The sequence below is a fragment of the Elephas maximus genome, chromosome 4 (assembly GCF_024166365.1).
Source record: "Elephas maximus indicus isolate mEleMax1 chromosome 4, mEleMax1 primary haplotype, whole genome shotgun sequence".
NCBI lineage: Eukaryota > Metazoa > Chordata > Mammalia > Proboscidea > Elephantidae > Elephas > Elephas maximus.
The window spans coordinates 50,761,414-50,782,080 of record NC_064822.1 but is presented as its reverse complement, the minus strand read 5'-3'; the positions used below and the strand labels follow the sequence as shown (position 1 = coordinate 50,782,080).

General features: G+C 42.0%; 1 protein-coding gene and 1 long non-coding RNA gene across 3 annotated transcripts in view; one reads left to right on the top strand and one right to left on the bottom strand.

The window, feature by feature from the left end:
* LOC126074996 (uncharacterized) overlaps positions 1 to 17,047 on the top strand; it is a 62,357-nt gene extending 45,310 nt beyond the window's left edge. The window contains exons 3-6 of one of the 2 annotated variants that reach the window (XR_007517094.1): positions 6,917 to 6,975; positions 10,568 to 10,689; positions 11,592 to 11,718; positions 15,235 to 17,047. This is a non-coding gene — a long non-coding RNA (uncharacterized LOC126074996). Of the gene's footprint in view, positions 1 to 6,916; positions 6,976 to 10,567; positions 10,690 to 11,591; positions 11,719 to 12,404; positions 12,763 to 15,234 lie in introns of those variants that run through there. The other variant, XR_007517095.1, reaches the window with a different exon arrangement.
* Positions 1 to 20,667, bottom strand: part of ITIH5 (inter-alpha-trypsin inhibitor heavy chain 5) — a 118,728-nt gene that overhangs the window by 30,115 nt on the left and 67,946 nt on the right. The window contains exon 8 of the mRNA XM_049882014.1: positions 2,310 to 2,478. Coding sequence (XP_049737971.1) covers positions 2,310 to 2,478 — 169 coding nt within the window. The remainder of the gene's footprint in view (positions 1 to 2,309; positions 2,479 to 20,667) is intronic.

Genomic DNA, 20,667 nt, shown 5'->3' with positions numbered 1-20,667 from the left:
GGGCCCATTAATTTGCCTTTCTTTATGCGCAGCCTAATTTCATTTTGCCTCTGGATGTGTGGGCATAGACTAAGTGGCAGGTGTTTATTATCTCTTTTATCTAGCACTTAGCAACAGTGCCAAATCTCTCACTCTACTTCAAAGCCAAGGAAAACCAAGAAATATGGGTTGGATTTAGGGTTCCTAATATCACATGGTCACCAAAGGCACAGCAGTGCTTGCTTGGAATCAAATCTGTGTTACACCAGGGCTTCTGCCACCCACTTAACCACAGTGCGGAACTCTCTCCACAGGGACAGCACTACAGAGTTAACCCAACCATTCCACAAAGAACTCAGGTATCACCATCAAACGACTCAAGAGCAACAGCCGAAAGAGACTACTCAAGTAGGTAAAAACAATGAACATATCTGATATTTAAAAAAGACATACTTACCACAACACAGTTTACTAAAGCAAAGGACTTACCACGGGCTGGGCACTTTTCAAAGCACTTTAAATATGTTAACTCGTTTAATCCAAATAATAACTCCATTAATATTCTCATTTTACAAATGACAAAACTGAGGCTTAGAGAGGTTAAACAACGAGTAAATAGTGGAGGTGGAGTCAAATCCAGGCAGTCTATCTTCAGAAGCTATGCTCCTGACCACAACGTTGTTGTTAGGTGCTGTTTAGTCGACTCCAACTCACAGTGGCTCCACGTGACAAAGCAGAACTGCCCTATAGGGTTTCCTGGGCTATCGGGCAATGAGTTTTAATCTTTATGGAAGCAAACTTCCAGGTCTTTCTCCTGTAGAGCCTCTGGGTGGGTTTGAACCGCCAACCTTTTGGTTAGCAGCCAAATGCTTAACTGTTGTGCCCCCAGGGCTTCTTACCACAATAGCACACTGCTTGGATAAGTATAGATGAACTTTCTACTCATCTGCAGAGGCTGGGTAATGAAGTGCAAAGAAAAAATAAAGGAAACCAATAAAGTTTCTAAGGTTTGGATTCCAAAAGGAACATAATACTTATCGAATCATCTCTAAAGCCCTTTATCCCATCCCGCCGCCCACATATCATATAGGCAGTATACTTAAAATAACCTCAATGTAACACACATTCACTGAGCATGTACTCTGTGCTCTACGCATGAACTATGCTGGGAACCAGGGGGTATACAAAGACAAGGACGAGTCTCTTCTCTCATGGACTTCACAGTCTTTTCAACTTCCTGCCAAACATCATCACCATGATATTGGATTCAGTCTTTTGTTTCCCCCATTGACCAATAAAATTCTAGATTACACTGTATTGGACACTGGTTGGAAATCCCATTGCAAATGGAAGTACCATCCAAGGACAATCAAGTTCCAAATGAAGTTCGTTTGGGAAATCAGAAGCTTTGCCTTGAAAGGAAATAACGAATACATGAGAGATGTAAAACCCAGACAGAAGAAGACTGAACTAGGTATTTCATATGCATAACTGTATTAACCGAGACAGAAATTAACTGACACAATGCCACCAGAAGATGGTGTCTCTGTAAAGGATCTTTAAGGAAAGGAGTGGGGGTTAGGTTCAGTTCCCCTACACACTCCTATACTGAGTGCCTCTCATGTGTCCACTGTACTAGTAATGGAGATAACAGCAAGACCAAGACCCAGTTCCCATGTTGGAGGAACTCACATCTACTAGTACACTTGGGTAACATACTGTTCTGATTCTCTAATCATTTTCTTAGGATTCTTTATGACCTCTTCCCCCTCTTCTCTTAACATCCTGTGAGCTTACCTGGGTACTGTACCCAAGACAAGTGTGCAGTGACTCAGAGTCCAATGTCCTCTCTGTCACATTGTACATACAAAGCACCTTGGTCCACCCGGGACTTACACCCTACTCACTCTCCTGCTGGCAGGCTACACGAGGACTAATGGTCTAACAGGCATTTCTATCTGCTGCTTCCTAAACTGGTAACGTCCACCATATAAAACAGATCATCCATTTGGCTTTAATTCTCAACCCAAAAACAACTGACAAAAAACAGCTTCATTGTTCGGGACTCGTGAGATAAGGCAGGAAAGCCTCCAACATATCAGGTATTTTCCCCTCATCACTTACTTGGCCATCTTAGTTAGGGGACTGGAATAGGAGAATTTCCAGATTTGGTGTTCAGAGAAACATAAGCTTCTGGGAAAGCTCTCACTTATTATCTCCTTTCCTGTAATCAGCTTCAGCTTTCAAATCCTCCTCATCTCTTGGCTGAAAATAAGCTACTAACTTAGTATCGCGTCAAAGCTAATGTGCAAAGAAGGAATCATTTCTACCTCCAGCAGGCGACATGTGGTGAATGAAGACTTTGCCATCCCTGATGTTGTCGGGAGTGACTGACACCAAGTGGTCCTTCCACACTTTGATCCGGTTGGAAAATCCAATGATACTGAAATGATCCTGAGGTCGGAGGTCATGGAGGATGGTGAAGAGGGCGTCCTTGGTCTAGGCAAACACAAATCCAAAACCAGTCACATATTGAGGTGATCAGATCGTTTAATCTTCACAACTCACCTGAGGTAAAGCGACTATTAATATTCCCACTGTACAGGTGAGACAACTGAGGCACAGAGCGGTTAAGCATCACGCCCTCTGGGAGCTTAGATTAGAACACAGGCAGTCTGATTCCAGGGCCAACACTTATACCAACAGCAACTAGACTCTGCAGCCTCAAGACTGCCGGGTCTGAGAATACTCAGTTGTAACCCTTATAATTTGCAGCTCATTTTGGGATTCCTTCCAGGTGCCTGCATGTTGACGGGCTCCATTTCTTTCACTTCATTTCTGGTAGCAATTAATGGATTCATCTCCTATAACATCCCTGCAGAAAGCACTGTGTGAATTCTGCAGCCACCCCCGGATGAGAACAATAAACATATTTCATTAAATCCATCTGCTCACCCTACAGAGGACTGCCTCCCTCCACAGCTCTTCCAGGGGAAAAGAATGGCAATGGAAGCACACAGTTCTGTTCCCTGCCCAGGAAACCCTCCTCTTCTATTTCCTTTTCTCTCTTCTGGCTCTGGGCCTTTCCTCCTCCCACCCCATCACACTGGAGTTTTTCAGGGGATGGACTCAGTGGCAGCAGAATTCCCTGTCCTCTTCCAACCCTGAATCCCACCCTTAAGAAATATGTCTCAGTATCTTGTGAAAATAAACAGGATCCGCACCCCAAAGCTGTTAGCATTATCCAGCACACATTTTAAAGTGTCTGCGGGATATGTGACCAAGATGGCCTTTCCCTCCTTCTTGAAACTCTTCTTGCCTCTGGCTTCCTAGGCACCACCCTGCATCGCCTGCACTCTGAGCAGCCCTCCCGTTGCCTTTGCAGGTACCTGCTTCTCTGCTTGCCCTTCAATGCGAGAGTTACCCGAAAGTTTTCTCAGCGTCCATACTCAGTTCCCCCCTCACACTACACACTTCGCCTAGGTGAGTTTATCCACTCACATAGCTCCAACTACCAATTATTTCACTGCTAACTTCCAAACTTATCTCTGGTGCTTGCTTCTCTCGTTAGGTCCAGACCAACCTGCCACACGTTTCTCCCTACATGTCTCACAGGAATCTCAGACTCAGCATGCTGAACATTTCAATCTTCCTCTTACTGCCCAAACCTGTCCCTCCTCTGTTGCTCTCTATCCTGGAGGATGGTGCTTTCAGCCACCCAGAGTCCACGTCAGAAGTCTACAGACCATGCTGAACATTCTTTCCTGACCATCCTTGGCTCCCATACCCTTCAATCACCGAATCCTAGCAATTCTGCAGGATTCTTTTGGCAAACCTCTTCCCTTACCAAGGAAGCCTTTGGTGGCGCAAACGAATCATGTGCTGGGCTAATCAAAAAGTTGGCTGTTGGAGTCTCCCCAGAGGTGCCTCAGAAGAAAAGCCTAGTGATCTACTTCTGAAAAACCAGCCATGTCAATGGCGCACTTCATGGAGCACAGTTCTACTCCAACAAACACGGGGATCATCGTGAGTCAGAATCTATGCGATGGCAATTGGTTTGGCTTGGTTTTGGTTTCCCTTCCTAAACATTCCTGTGGCCATATCTGAGCTATAATCACCTCTGCTCTAGACTGGCAATAGGTTTTTTTCTTCTTTTTCATTTTTCCTTAATACAAAAAAAAATTATTCGTTAAAAAAATCAGACTCATAATCCCACCTACCTAGAGACAACCATTATTAAAATGCTGGCATACTACATACCCTTCAGGTACTTTTCTATGTGTGTATGTGTGTAAGAAAGTTTAAATAATAATGGGATCATATGGTGTGTGTGTGTAGGTGTGTGTATATATACACATCATACTATAAAAGTTTATATTTACTATATCATATACAGCTTTCATGTCAATAGATAAACGTATGCCACATCATTCGAACGGCAGCACAATATTCAACTGTATGCATATACCATAATTTATTATTTTTAAATATTTAAATAGCACTGCTAGGCAGATCATTATTCACACATCTGTGTCAATTCCTATAACCCTAGTGTAGATTCCCACACATGGGATTAGTGTGACAAAGGGCTCGCACTTTCTAAAGGAGGATTTTGTGTGTACCCGTGTTGGTACCAGAGTTATATTTTCAACCTTCCTCTGTTAAAAACCGTCAGTGGCTCCTCCCTATTCTCAGCATAAAATTTAGACCCTTTTTAGATTCAAGGTACTTTATAAAATAAAATGGTCCCAATCTATCATTCTAGCTTTAGTCCCTGCTATTCCCACCCCCACTATAAACTCTAAGGTCCAGTTCCCCACAAACCCAGCTTCCCTAAACACACCACGCTTTCTCATGACTCCTTGCCTCTGTACAAACTGCTGCCCCATTCTCCCCCTCTTTTCTATCCATGAAACTGCAGTGTGTCCTTCAAGATCCACCTCACATGTACCCCCCTTGATAAAGCCATTCCTAACTCAACTGCAAAGACCAGCGTTGGCTACAGCCTCTGTGATCCCACAGCATTGATATACACGGCCATTCTGGTACTCACCACCTTATATTCCCAGTATTTCTGCACGCTCTTTCTTACCTCAGAACCTTTGCACCTGCTGTGTCTGAAATGCTCTTCCACACAATCTTTACTATTGCTTGTCCCTTCTCACCCTTTAGGTCTGAGTTTAAATGTTATCTTCTAAGAGAGCCCTTCCTCGTCTCCCAACCCCACCCTGCTCTTTTCTTACATGTGGCACCCCGTTCTTTTCCTTCACAACACTTATAAAGAACCTGTAATTATATATTTTTACATGGACTTAACAGTCCAACTCAGCTGTCTGCGTCTAGATACAGAAACTTTTTCTATTTTGTTTATCACTCTACACCTAATACCCAGCAGTGTCTGGCATATAAATGACATGTGATAAATGTTTTCTGAATAAATGAATGGTGGATGGAGTGTCCACCTGCCACACTAGGTAGGGAGCTCCTCAAAACAATGTCCCCGTGCCCTTCCCCACCCTCCCAACATGATATTCTGCATATTGTAGGTTTTTAGTAAGTATCTGTTGAATTAGTGAACAAATGAGAGAGGCTGGCAGGGAAGCACAGAGATGGGTAGATGTTGTTGTTAGCAACTGTCAGGTCAGCTCCCACTCATGGTACTCCCATGCTCAACAGAATGAAACTTTGCCCTGTCCTGCACCATCTTCACAATCGTTGGCACGCTCAAGTCCATTGTTGGTGGCCACTGTGTATTTTGAGTGTTTTCCAATCTAGGGGGAGTTCATCTTCCAGCATTATATTAGGCAATATTCTAGTGTGATCCATAGCATTTTCATTGGCTAATTTTCTGAAGTTGATTGCCAGGCCTTTCTTCCTAGTCTGTCTTAGTCTGGAAGTTCTGCTGAACCCTGTCCACCATGGATGACCCCACTGGTATTTGAAATATTGGTGGCATAGCTTCCAGCATCATAGGAACATGCAAGCCACCACAGTAGGAAAAAACGACAGTCAGGTGGTAGCTGGATGGACATATACGTGGAATTCTCCTGGTGAATACAAAGGAATTGTCCTTGAGAATCTAAGTCAGAAAATTCTGAGAAGGATAATGTATAGGTAGGAAACAAGGCTAACTGACAGATATTGTTAGAGTAAATAACTCAGACAGTGGCAATGAACAGATGTGGGTGGGGTGCCCTAAGTGCTGACATTACTGGCATCAGCCAGGGAACTGGCAGCACTTTGACTTTCTACCCTTCCTTCCACTTAGAGCCAGTACCACCCCAGTGTGAGCCTCAGACAGGTTTGGAATCACCGCAGTCCAAGGATCCAGCCCTCTGAAGGTCTGAAGGCTCACAGCTGTGAGGTGATGGGACCACAGGTAGCAGTGGTCATCCCCAAGGCAATACCCTTGGGAGACAATTCTAAGGTCTTCACTTGGAAATACTCATGCTGCTTCCCGGTGGAGCTCAGAAACTAGCCAGGTGCCACAGGACATAAGTATGCTTGGAGAAGGGGAAACTTGTCAGAAAATTCCTGTTTGTTTAGCTGCTGGCATCCTTGATCCTTTAAATAGCATGCTAAAGACCTCGAGATGGACCAGCCTAGCTCCTTTGCTGATTTTTTCCCCATTGTGACGAATATTCTGCTTTAGGAATACTTGTTTGCATCTCTCCACCCTCCCTCCCCTTAGCTCAGCAACTATAGGTTTCTTATGGCCTTGTAAGGCCACAGCTGCAACTTATCCTCACATGCTCCAAGGAAGGCGGGCCAGCCTGCTCACAGTTTTCCATCTCCAGTTGTGTTAGGACCTTTTGCATGGTCTCCCAGCCAGGGGCCAGGGCAGAAGGGCCATCCCAGAGGGGCCAGGGCAGGAGCTGCTGCTGCTGCCTGTAGCCACCACCCATTAACCCTTTCCTTGTTATTTCCCTCTCCTTAGGTGGGCTGATAAGCCTGAGAGTTCTGCACTCTGTGGAGGGCTTATAAGGAAAGAGGAAGGTGAGTGTCCAGATAGGAGAGTGAATGCGAGTGGGTTTAAGCCGACCTTTCTGCATGCTGTGTTTACACACTCAAGATTAACAGCAATTTAGTCAGGCTTTTTCCAAGAGTACAGTCCAGAGAACAGGGAAAGCACATTCCAGAAAGATCAGAGGAAGTCCAGAGAGGCAGAGAATGTGTAATGCAAGCATGTCTGAAGAACTGAATGGCCCTAAAAGCACAGGGATATCACATGAGAGTTTGGACTAGACCCCCGTTAAAGTCTCCCCTAAACCTGAGATTGTATGAGTGTAACTAAGAACAGCTGTGGACTCATCCAGTGGAGGCAGACGGACAAGGCTGGTCAACACGTTCCCCACGACACAATTTCCAAGTAGCTTGACGTGAAGGAAAAGATACTGGATACTTGAGAATGCCATGTTCCTTGGATTTCTCCTATCCCCAAAGCTCCACCTAGTGGCCTTATACATTTGGAAACAGTCCAAACTGCCAGAGACAAATAGCCCCCAAACACACTACTTGGAACAATGATGCCTGGTATGAATTGAACTGTGTCCCCCAAAGCTATGTGTTGTAAATCCTAACCCCTATACCTGTGATTATAATCCCATTTGGGAATGGGTATTCTTTGTTATGCTAATGAGCCATTATTAGGGTAGGATATGTATTAAGTCAATGTCTTTTGAGATATAAGAGATTATACAAGGAAGTGAGCAAGCAGATATGGGGGAAGAGAGATGCCATACCACATGAAGATCACCAAAGAACCAAGGTCCAAGGACCTTCCTCCTCTTTGTTGAGAAAGAAAGCCCTCCCCTAGAGCTGGTGCCCTGAACTCAGACTTCAAGTCTCCTAACCTGTGAGAAAATAAACTTGTTTGTCAAAGCCATCCACTTGTGGTATTTCTGTTATAGCAGCACTGGATAACTAAGACAATGCCATAAAATTAACTTGTTAATCAGTGGCCAAAGCAGACTGTGAAAATGTCTTTCTTAGAGATCCAAAAAAACAGACACATAAAATGTACGACTGTACGTATTGAACACAGTTGCCGTGGAGATTAATATAATTGGGAGTACAGGTCTGATTAGTGGGAAGGACTAAATGTCTGACATGATAAAGTTACATTAGCTCTTTGAGCTTCTAGCAAGTCATCATTCTCATTCATCTTTATGCTCAGAAACAAGGACAGGGGTTTATTCGGAGTGAAAACAGAGAGAGGCTCATGTCATTGCATCTAACTACTGGGGTATAAGTCAGGTGGAGAGGAGTTAGTAAAGTTTGGTGAGAGGAGGCAGTTGTGAAGAGGCAAGAAAGAGCTCAGCTGCTAACCAAAAGGTCGGCAATTTGAATCCACCAGCCACTCCTTGGAAATCCTACGGGGTAGCTCTACTCTGTTCTATAGGGTTGCCATGTGTTGGAACTGACTCAAGGGCAGTGGATTTTAGTGCCTAGGGAAATAAAAAGAAGAGCACAGAAGGGGCCCAGCTAAGGGGGAAAATATGATTCTTAAAGACATCAACCACCAAGAGGCCCAGTGGGCTTCCCCCGTGGGTATGTGCCAGTTCCTGAAAACCCCAAGGCACAGTAAATGGGCATCCTTTTATTTCCTGCTGATAGGAGAGGACAGTCTACAAACACTCCCACCAAAAAAACCCACTGCTGTCACTAGACCATATAATTAGGAGAGACCTTAAAAAGAACACCAAGACTGTGTTTGTAAAGGTATATAAAAAGGTACATGAACGAAGTAAGTCAGTCACAAAGGACAAATATTGTATGATCCCACTTATCAGAAATATCTAGACTAGGCAAGTATCTGGAGATCAGTGTTTATTACTGGTTACCAGAGGTGGGAGGGAGGGGCAAAAGAGGAATTATTGTTTAAGGGGCACTGAGTTTCTGTCAAGGGTGGTGGAAAAATTTGGAAATGGATAGTGGTGATGGTTGCATGACATGAAAGGACGTAGTGGCACTGAACTGTACATGCAAAAAATGTTGAAATGGCTATTGTTGCATTACATATATTTTACCACAATTAAAAAGGAAAGGTACAAAAATACAATGAATATATGAAAAGGATAAACTTCTTACTATTCAGGTGGTGAGGAAGTACCTCAGCTGGGATGCAGGGGTTAGACAGGGTTCCTTCTAATTCTTGCTATTTAGAATCACAAAGGCTAGTGGTTATTCTCTGATTAACAATATTTTATGGGGATGAATTCCTCTTCTTATGTCTACTTTCCTTAGATTCAGAAAAGACAAAAGCATTTCCTTTAAAAACAATGTCTTAGAAGTTAACTTCAGCTCTGCCTTAGGTTTATTATTAGGTAAATCTTTTAATCTCTGTCCTTTTCAATTCTTTCAAAAACAACCCATTGGCACTGAGCTGATTCCAACTCATAGTGACCCTATAGGACAGAGTAGAACTGTCCCACAGGGTTTCCAAAGAGCAGCTGGTAGATTCGAACTGCCAACTTTTTGGTCAGCAGCTGAGTTCTTAACCACTGCACCACAGGGGCTCCTTCAAGAACAAGGCAGAATATAAATAAATAAAAATTAACTCTCCATTTCATAATTTCCATCCATACAATATGGCTGGAAATAGTCCTTGTTTTAATCGATCTTCAGGAAATAACACTATAATCCCTTCTCATGGTGTCTGTCCATCAGTGGAGTCTCACATGTTGCTAAGATGCTGAAAAGGTTTCCAGCAGAGCTTCCAGACTAAAATGGAGTAGGAAGAAAGGCTTGGTGATCTGCTTCTGAAAACCAGTCAATGAAAACCCTATTACAATGGTCTCATCCTCAACTGATCATGGGGATGGCATAGGACCAGGCGGCATTTCATTCTATTGAGCAAGCAGTCTCCATGAGTGAGGGGCCTGGCTAAATGGCAACTAACAACAACAAATGGTGTCTGTAAGGGAGCAGAGCTGGGCTCTGATGTGGCCCCTTTTCATTCTTCACTCACACTGCCCCCATCATCGCTACTACCAGAGAAGGGGGTATCCAGGTCGCAGCTCTGCCCTGTGCCATTTGGGCACCTGCACTTAAGTTGCACCAGAGGCAAGGGATGGAACTTTCTTTTCCACCACCCCTCTCTACAAAAGTGAGCCCAAGCAGCTGCATGCTCTTGGCACCACCCTGAAAGGAGTAAGCATTCCACTGTTATAGCCACCATATCGTGCATGGCTATTAAACATTTCACAAGTAGAGAAGTGTTATATAATAACAGCCTCAGAGTAGGACCTCAAGGGAGCCCATGAAAACCCCAGCTGCCTGCCTACAACTTCCTAGAGTATCCACTGGTGCAGATTTTCTCAAATATTTCTGTGTCTGTGTCAAAGCAGGCTCGATGGGAACTAACTCTGGCACAAAAAGCCTTTGTACTGCAAACCCTAGGTTGTAGGACATAATCAAGGGAAGCCCATGACATCACAGATGAAGTCCAAGTTCAAAGGTGTTAGATATTAGCATTTCCATTTTTCAGCACAATGATTGCCCTGTTCTCCTAAGCAACCTTATCACTTGCCTCATTCTAAAATGTTTACCAAGGAGTTTACATTTTCTCTTTCATTCTTCCATACAGTCCTTCTGAATGAACCCAAGAGAGAAATCTTCTAAGATGAATAGCTTAAAATAAACCAACAAAGAAGACTAAGACCTTCTAAAAGTCTGAGTTGAGCCATGGAAGAGAATCGTGACCAGCAGGTACATACCATGAAACATCCCCATGTTTCTTAGAGATAATTTTGGAATAGAGAATATGCCCAACAGAAAATTTGGCTGCAGGTCAGCTTCACCCTTTCAAAGGTGGGCAGAGATACTAGACACTGAGGTGGGAGTGGGGGTGTTTATACTGTCCCCTGTCAATCTTTCCTGATGCCAGCAGGAGGGAAGTCCTCAGTGCCCAGGATACCCTGCTCCAGGGTGGCAGTGGGGCAATGTAGTCATTCTATTTGAAGGGACAGACAAAAATTGTCAGTGACTCCATCAAAGCTTGCAAGAAGGGATCCTCCCTGCCACTTTAAACTACTTGTACACATCTGCAATGAGGAAGAGTAAAATGTCTACCATTTCGGCGTCAGTTTTGTCACCTCTCCTGTACTCCAGCAGGACTGTCCAGACATAGTCACCTCTGGGTCATATTCATAGCCAAAACTAGAGTAGCCATGGCTTGCCAGCAATTGTCGCCAGACATGGCCATCAGTTCTGCTTTAGTGAGATACGGAAAGGTCATGGTATTTTAAGACCACAAAAACTTATTATATAAAATATAGCAGAACCTCATTTTACACTCTGCAGGTCTTTCAATGAATTGAAGGAAACTTTTCTGAAATCTTACCATGACTGATCCATCAAGTAATCAGATTTTTCAAAATCCCAACTTAGGGAGCAAGGAAATAAACTGAGTGAAAAAGGCCATTTGTCTATAGTATATTTGTATCTATATGGTTGTTTTACCTAGCAACAGATTGGCTTCAGAGAAGGAACCAAAATCTTTAAAAATAACATTACCCCACTGACAGCAGTATAGGTACAATTAAAGAAGTTGTGTAAACTCAAAAAAGAAATCAATGATAACTAAAACTTTTTTTTTTTCCCTTTACTAGCTAAAATGTTCTTTATGGAGAAACACCAGAAACCAGTTAGCTCTCTCTATCTAAATGGAAAATTTGGAATAGAAGCCATCATATCTTCCAGTATTTTATAAAACATTTGAAAACAAAAAAAAGAAAGGTAAATTAAAAAAAAAGTAAATGTGGATATCACTGTTTCTTTGATCTCTACATTTTAGTGTTCATAAAAAGTATATTTCTTAGATTAAGCAAAACCACAGGGCTCCACTATTTAAAAATACACTATTTTGAGCTATTATTTCATTTAATGCTTGAATTCTAAATTTCAAATGCTCCTTTAATGCAGTATTCTGCTAGATAATACTACAACTCTGGTTCTGATTGCCTATTTGCATATCTATTTAATCAATCTGTGTAAAAATATAAAATGGTTATTTCTTCATAGCAAGATAAAGGAGTTTTTTAGTAAAGATTCAGATCTAAATACCAATATTACCTCAGGGCTGGTTCTAGAATAGAATAATTATGTTAAAGCCTAAATTCTGGCTAAAGTCAGCCCTAACTTAAAAAAATATCTGAGTAGGTTTATATGTTAGAACATTTCTTTGCAACATCAACTTAACTAAATTTCCCGGTCCTTGTCTTGGATTGCAGTACTCTAAGAAGCAAACTATCTTTCATCTTGACCCTCTGGTTAATGTTAAGATTAGTTATCTCATGTTTTGACTTTGCTGTGACAAATGTGCCAGGTATTTGTTTAATAATGTCATTGTACAGCTTTTTTTCTCAAAAGCTCAGAACACTTTGCCAATAATATATCCTTAATTCTTTGTGATGTATTTATAGATTGACCAAGGAGCCCTGGTGATACAGTAGTTAAGCACTTGACTGACAACTGAAAGGTTGGCGGTACAAACCTACCAGCTGCTCCGTGGGAGAAAGATGTAGCGATCTTCTTCATAAGGATTACAGACTCGGAAATCCTATGAGGCAGTTCTACTCTGTCCTATACAATCACTATGAGTCAGAATTGACTCAACGGCAACAAGTTTTGTGTTTTTATGGATTGGATTGTGTCCCCCCAAAAGATAAAGGCATACCTCATTTTACTGTGCTTTGCGTACTGTACTGTGTTTTTTACAAATTGAAGGTTTGTGGCAATCCTGTGTCAAACATTTCTATTGGTGCCATTTTTCCAACAGCATGTGCTTACTTCCTGTCTCTGTTACATTTTGGTAATTCTTGCCATAGTTCAAACCTTTTCATTATTATTATATCTGTTGTGGTGATCTGTGATCAGTGATCTCTGATGTTACTATTGTAAAATTTTGGGGGTGCCATGAACTGTGCCCATTTAAGATGGTGAATTTAATCAGTAAATGCTGTGTGGGTTCGGACTGCTCCACTGAGCAGCTGTTCCCCTGTCTCTTTCCCTTTCCTTGGGCTTCCTTATTCCCTGAGATACGACAATATTGAAATTAGGCCAATTAATAACCCTTCAATGAGCTATTTGTATCAGGTGGATACTTGAGACTGTGTTGGCATCTCCTGTCTGGAGGGGGGATGGGAGGGTAGAGAGGGTTGGAAGCTGGCAAAATTGTCACAAAAGGAGAGACTGGAAGGGCTGACTCATTAGGGGGAGAGCAAGTGGGAGTACGGAGTAAGGTGTATATAAACTTACATGTGACAGACTGACTTGATTTGTAAACGTTCACTTGAAGCTCAATAAAAATTAAAAAAAAAATTATTTTTTAAAATCTAATTTTGTAGTATTGAATAAAAATTAAGTGTTAATGAAAAAAAAAAAAAGAACCCTTCAATGGCCTCTAAGCGTTCAAGTGAAAGGAAGAGTCACACATCTCTCAATTTAAATCAAAAGCTAGAAATGATTAAGCTTAGTGAGGACGGCATGTCAAAAGCCAAGACAGGCCAATAGCTAGGTCTTTTGCGCCAAACAGCCAAGTTGTGAATGCAAAGGAAAATTCTTGAAGGAAATTAAAAATACTACTCCATGGAACACACAAATGATAAGAAAGCGAAACAGCCTTACTGCTGATACGGAGAAAGCTTAAGTGGTCTGGACAGAAGATCAAACCAGCCACGACATTCCCTTAAGCCAAAGCCGAATCCAGGGCAAGGCCCTAACTCTCTTCAGTTCTGTGAAGGCTGACAGAGGTGAGGAAGCTGCGGAAGGAAAGTTTGAAGCTAGCAGAGGTTGGTTCATGAGGTTTAAGGAAAGAAGCCGTCTCCGTAAGATGAAAGTGCCAGATGAAGCAGGAAGTGCTCATGTGGAAGCTGCAGCAAGCTGTGCAGAAGATCGAGCGAAGGTAACTGATGAAGGGGCTACACTACATGACAGGCCTTCAGTGCAGACGAAACAGCCTTGTATTAGAAGGAGATGCCTTCTAGGGCTTTCACAGCTAGAGAGGAGGCAACGCCTGGCTTCAAAGCTTCAGAGGATGGGCTGACTCCCTTGTTAGGGGCTGATGCAGCTGGTGACTTTAAGTTAAAGCAATGCTAAATCTACTCTGCCTGTGCTCTATGAACGGAACAAACCCTGAGCGACGGCACGTGTGTTTACAACATGGTGTACTGAATATTTTACGTGCACTCTTGGGCTTAAAAAGATTCCTGCTCAGAAAAATGATTCCTTCCAAAATATTACTGCTCATTCACAATGCACCTGGTCACCCAAGGGCTCTGATGGAGATGTGCAAGGAGATTAATGTTGTTTTCACACCTACTAACACAACATCCATTCTGCAACCCAGGGACCAAGGACTAATTTCTACTTTCACGTCTTAAATACATTTCACAATGCTACAGCTGCCATAGACAGTGATTCCTCTGATGGATCTGGGCAAAGTAAATTGAAAACCTTCTGGAAAGGATTCACCATTCTAGATGCCATTAAGAACATTGATGATTCACAGGAGGAGGTCAAAATATCAACATTAACAGGAATTTGGAAGAAGTTAATTTCGACTCTCATGGATGACTTTGAGGGGTTCAAGACTTCAATGGAGGAAATAACTTAAAGTGGTGGAAACAGCAAGAGAACTAGAATTAGAAGTGGAGCCCACAGATGTGAATAAATTGCTGGAATCTGAAGATAAAAGTTTAATGAATGAGGAGTTCCTTCTTGTGGATGTACAAAAAAAATTGGTTTTTTGAAATGGAATCTACTCCTGGTGAAGATGCGGTGAACATTGTTGGAATGATGACAAAGAATTTAGAATATTACATAAACTTAGTTGATAAAGCAGGAGCAGGATTTGAGAAAGTTGTCTCCAATTTTGAAAGATCTACAACTGTGGGTAAAATGCTATCCAACAGCATCATATGCTACAGAGAAATCTTTCTTGAAAGAAGAGTCAATCAATGTGGCCAACTTCTTTGTTGTCTTACTTTAAGAAATTGCCACAGCTACCCCAACCTTCAGCAACCACAACCCTGATCAATCCTCAGACATCAACATGGAGGCTCAGATGATGGCTAGCATTTTTTAGCAATAAAGTATTTTACAATTAGGGTATGTACATTGTTTTTTTTTTTTAGACATAATGCCATTGCATACCTAATGGACTATACTATAGTGTAAACATAACTTTTATATATACTGGGAAACAAAAAATTTCATGTGACTCACTTTATCGCAATATTTGCTTTATTGCAGTGGTCTGGAACCGAACCCGCAATATCTCCGAGGTACGCCTGTATGTTGAAGTTCTGAGCCCTGTACCTGTGAATGTGACACAGTATGGGAAATAGGGTCTTTGAAGACATTTTACCAGTTAGGTTAACATGAGGTCATACTGCAGTACAGCGAGTTCTAATCCTATATGACTGGTGTCCTTATGGAAGAGGAGAAGATTCACAGAAACAGAGGAAGGATGCTATGTGACATCGCAGCTGCAAGCCAAGGAACACCTGGAGTTATGAGAAATTAGGAAAAAGTCATGGGATAGATTCTCCTTCAAAGCCTCAAAAGGAATCAACAGAGCCAACACCTTGATCTCAGACTCCCAGCCACCTGAACTGTGAGACAAGAAATTTCTGTTTTTATAAGCCACCCAAAACACCATTGCTGTCAAGTCAATTCCAACTCATAGCGACCCTACAGGACAGAGTAGAACGGTCCCATAGGGTTTCCAAGGAGCGGCTGGTGAATTCAAACTGCTGACCTTTGGGTTAGCAGCCAAACACTTAACTACTGTGCCACCAGGACTTCTATGAGCCGCCCGGTTTGTAGTATTTCGTTATAACAGCCCTAGGAAACAAATAGTGAAGTATGAGGCAAATCCATTTTTCATACTTAACGTGTAAATAACTCAAATCTCAAACTTTCTTTTCTTTTTTTTTTTCACTCTTCTTCATGTGGAAGGTTAGTACTTATCAAGATTTAGCTTCACTGTTAATCTCATACTTCTCACTCTCGCCAAGAGTATACCTTACTATATTACAAAAAAAAAAAAAAAGGGTATAATCCATCTGTAGGCCCCAGGTGGTCATCCCAGGAAATGGTTTCCTGCTCTAACAGGAAGTGAGTAAGAGGCTGCTGACCAGAAAAGTTCACCTCAATTTACGGATCTCCTTTGTAACTGGTATCTTTTATCAATTGTTTTGACATGCCTACTGACTAAAATGATTGCGTTCTTGTTCCTCGAGGCCTGGCCTAAATTCTGAAGTTTGTATTGTCCACCTACATGTTTGGTTTCTGGAGCCCCACCTGTTTCATTCTAGGGTCTTTTTTTTGTGTGTTTTTTTTTTGGTGTCTGACTCTCTGCCTTTTGACCCATTCAACTGGCCTCTAACCCATTCATCTTTCCCTGAAGTATGAGTTCTTGTGCTTTTTTGCTTGACTTAGCTCCATCCTGGGTCACTCACAATAAATTTTCAGGTATATGCCTTGACAAATACCTAGAATGCAAAACACAGATATGGAGAGGCTGAGAAAAATCCATGCTGAAATGTAAAATAGGGAAACAATTGGGTAAGAAGCAAGCACAGAATATAAAAGAATATATGGATTGTATATACAAGAAAATATTTAGAGGAAGTGGAGTCACCCTCTGCCATAAGACATGGAGAGTGATGAAAGTCTCTTTCCAGCTACACATACTTTCAGTTAAAGTCACCATGAGACTGGGACGTGAGTTTTTGTTGCAGGAGGGAAGGGATTATAAAGCCAGGCGAATGTAATTGTTGGGGTCGGAGAGGGTCCTTTGGTTAGCAACTTTTTCTTGTCTGCCTTATTTGCATTAGGAGGTCTTTGGTTCTGGAGAGCTAGAGGGGCCGGAGTGGAGGTTTCCTTAGCTATATGGATGAGGGTTAAATGAAACCTTACATCTTTCTATGTTGTCTGGCTCACTTACCTGGGGATGAAAAGGAAATCCGGTATCAGAGCTTTCCAGCAGTAAAGGTTGGACATTTGGCGAAGGTTTCAGATATATTGCATGTCTCAGGAATCGGAGCTAGTAAACGAATGAACGGGGTATAGAGAATGTGGGGCTGGGGTGGGAGGGGGGGTGAATAATTCCAATATCCCTGACTTAATCTCACCTCGGAAGCCTGGTTTTCCCACCTGGCCCTCAACTCCTGTTTTCTGATTTCTTCTACGTATTTTCTTCAAATCAAGTACATTCCCCAAACTCTCCCAGCTGTCTTCTGAAAATCTCTTGAGTACTCAGTCTAGCAAGCTCACTGCTGCCCTCAGCAGAGCACAGACATGGCAAACCAGAAATGGACCACTCTTTACCATTTCTGTCTTGTTCACTGGGCCTTGCTGCCCTCTCTTAGGAACATACCGTTAGGCATTTTACCAGAGGTCAGTTACTGTTTTCTCCACTTGTTTCCCAGCTCCTGAACTTCATCTTCTTCCCTCTAAGGCAGTGTTCTCGGCCTTTAGAATGCACTCTGACTTTAGCATGCACCAGGCTCACCTGGCTGGCCCCGCCCCCAGATCAGCTGATGCTGTAATTCTGTGGCGAGTCCTGAACATCTGTGTATCTAAAATCCCAGGTGATGCTGGAGATGCTGCTTTGAGACCACACTTGGAAAACCGCTACTAGCAGTGCCTGGGTTACAAATATCTGACTTACGTACAACCCATAGTTACAAACCAACCCCTGTAAAGCCTATTATATTGAAAATCTGAGGCACAAACAATGGTTTGTAATGGGCACTACTTTGTGACATGCATCAAAACATTACATCAAAATATTACTACTACTGTATTATTATGTTAAAGATGTTTTAGTGTATCTGGAAGTGTTTGTTTAATGTTTTTACGCATAGAAAGGTACACTATATATTATATATCTAGACAAACACCTGGCTAACTGACGTTAGATACGAACTGTACCTAACTGTTCTGACTTACATACAAACTCAACTTACAGACTTTGGAACGGAACTCGTTTGCAATCCGGGGACTGCCTGTACTCTGCCAGGACAATCTATCCTTCCCTTGCTTCATGCCCAGAACCAGACAGACTCCTTCAGCTCTCTTTCCAATACTGTGTTTTGTTTTACAGAGAAGCCTGAGCAAAATGATTGAGGCCCAAATTCAAGTTTAAAAAAACAAAAGGATGATTCAGAAAACCTTACCTGGACGAAGAAAGTAACAAAGTTTTGACTGAACTATTCTTAACACTTCAGTGATTTCTTCAACGATAATAATATAGGCCAAATATCATTCTTTAGATCCAGCTTTTTACACTTGGCATTGGTCCTGACACAGTGAAAATTACCACTTTAGTGAAAAGGTACTTGTGAAAGAGTCATGAAATAACATAAATCTTTACAAGGACCACACTGGCCAATAATTGATCACAATAGTTGCTATCATCCTAACGCCACCCTGTTTAGAAGACACAGTTGTAATTTCAATCAGCTGAACTAGGGTATGAGATCGCAGGAATAACAAAGCTCTCTGACACTCTGATGAGCACTTCCACTTTTGTTATTTCATCAAATTCTCTTTGATTTATAGCATTTATCTTGTCATTACATATAGCTAAGGTTTCTGTTTAGCCCTTACCTAGCCCTTTACAGAAAAAGTTTGCTCATGCTTACTCGAGACTACAGTGCAAAGTTAGGAAACCAGAAAGCAGGGAGGTAAGCTTTTCTGTTATTCACTAGGGTCATGCTTTCAGATGCTTACAACCAGGTCTGTGACCTGAACAGGTAACGCAGGAGTACAAACTGCCCTATGTCATTAATTTTTTCTTTGAATGAAAACATAGCGCCTATGTTCAGAGACCCTTCAAATTACTTAGATATAATCCCATTTGGATAAATCGTAACCACCTTAACAAAAATTTTTAAAAATTAATGCTTCCAATTTATCTCAAAAATATCTATATATCATTGCTGAAGAGCAATTTTTTGAAACTAAAAAAATTTTTTTCCACTGGTAACTTAGAGAAATAATTATTTTGCCCTCTGTCCATTATTTATTACCTCATACTCTGAGTCAGAGTAAAAAAAAAAAAAAAATACCAGTTTTCCCCCACTGTCTTCTGTTAACTGCCCCAAGTCCCAGATTTTGCAATGTATTTCTGAAGCACACATCTACTGGTGTTTTGACAAAAGCAAACTCAGTAGATGAGAATAAATAATTTCAACTGAAATGACCTCTAGTCATATGGCAATTAGTCATTTCCCTAGACCAAAGGTTAGCAAACTACGGCCTGGGGGCCAAATCCTGCCTGCTGTTTTTATAAATAAAGTTTTATTGGAACACAATCACACCCATTCTCTCCAAATTGTCTCTGGCTGCTTTTGCTCTACAACAGCAGGACTGACTTGAGTAAATACAACAGAAACCAAGTGGCCTGCAAAGCTTAAGATATCTACCATCTGTCCCTTTACAGAAAATGTTTGCTGAATCCTCTTCTCGACTTAGAGTGCAAAATTAGGAAATCAGAAAGGGGTCTTGCTTTCGGATGCTTACAACAAGACCTGTGACCCACACAGGTACTGTAGGAGTACAAAAAGTTCTATACTGTCCATTGTTTCTATATGATAGTCACAGAATGCCTTTGTTCAGTTGTTGGTATTTGCTGGCAAGTCAAGCTCTGACTCATAGTGACCCCATCTACAACAGAATGTCACATTGCCAGTTCTGCACCATCTTCACAATTTGTTGGTATATTCAAGTTCATTGCCGTGGCTACTGTGTATTTTCAGTACCTTCCAACCTAGGGGGCTCATCTTCCAGCACTATCTTGGACAATATTCTGTTGTGAGCTATACGGTTTCCATTGGCTAATTTTTGGAAGTAGATCACCAGACCTTTCTTCCCAGTCTGTCTTAGAATGGAAGTCCCACTGAAAACTGTCCACCCTAGATGACCCTGCTGGTATTTGAAATGCCAGTGGCATAGCTTCCAGCATCACAGTGGGACAAAATGACAGACAGGTGGTGGCTTAGGTTCAAATTCTTCAGACTTGATCTCATTTGTATGCTTCCATCCCTCCTCTTTTCTCAGCTCCTTCATTTGTTCATGCAGGGAGCTCTCCCCTCCTAACCAGGTCATTACTCCATAGAGGTGCTTTCAGGTTCTGCTGTCCCTGTGAGCATTCTTCCAGGCTGTTCGGTGAGCTTCTGGTCCCTGCCTTTTCTGATCTCCATCATTTAAAAGCTACTTTCTTCATACCCTAATGTCTTTCCAGAATGCTCCCTTTCAAAAAGTGACAGGTCACATATTCTGGAAGAGGGTAGCTAGACTGTTATGCACCGTTAGATACCATGGGACCTCTTAGTCACCCACCTTTTCCTCACTCAGCACCTCTGCTCTCTCCAAGCTTGTCCAATCCAAATCATAAAAGGGAAGGAAGTCTGCATCCCTTTGCATGCTGGCACTGTTCTTAACATCAAATAATAAAATACTCCTAGGTAATTATTATGGACTGGGGCAGAACAGCTCCACTGATTTTTCACACCATGCTGGTGGCTGAAGCAGGTGACATCTGTGTGCACTTAGTCGAGATGGCAGCATTCCACATCACATCACATGGCGATAAGAATAGGTAGACCCTAAAAGCTTGAGAGGTGGTCTAATGTTACGGGGAGGAGTGGAGGCTTTAGAGTAGGATAGATCTGG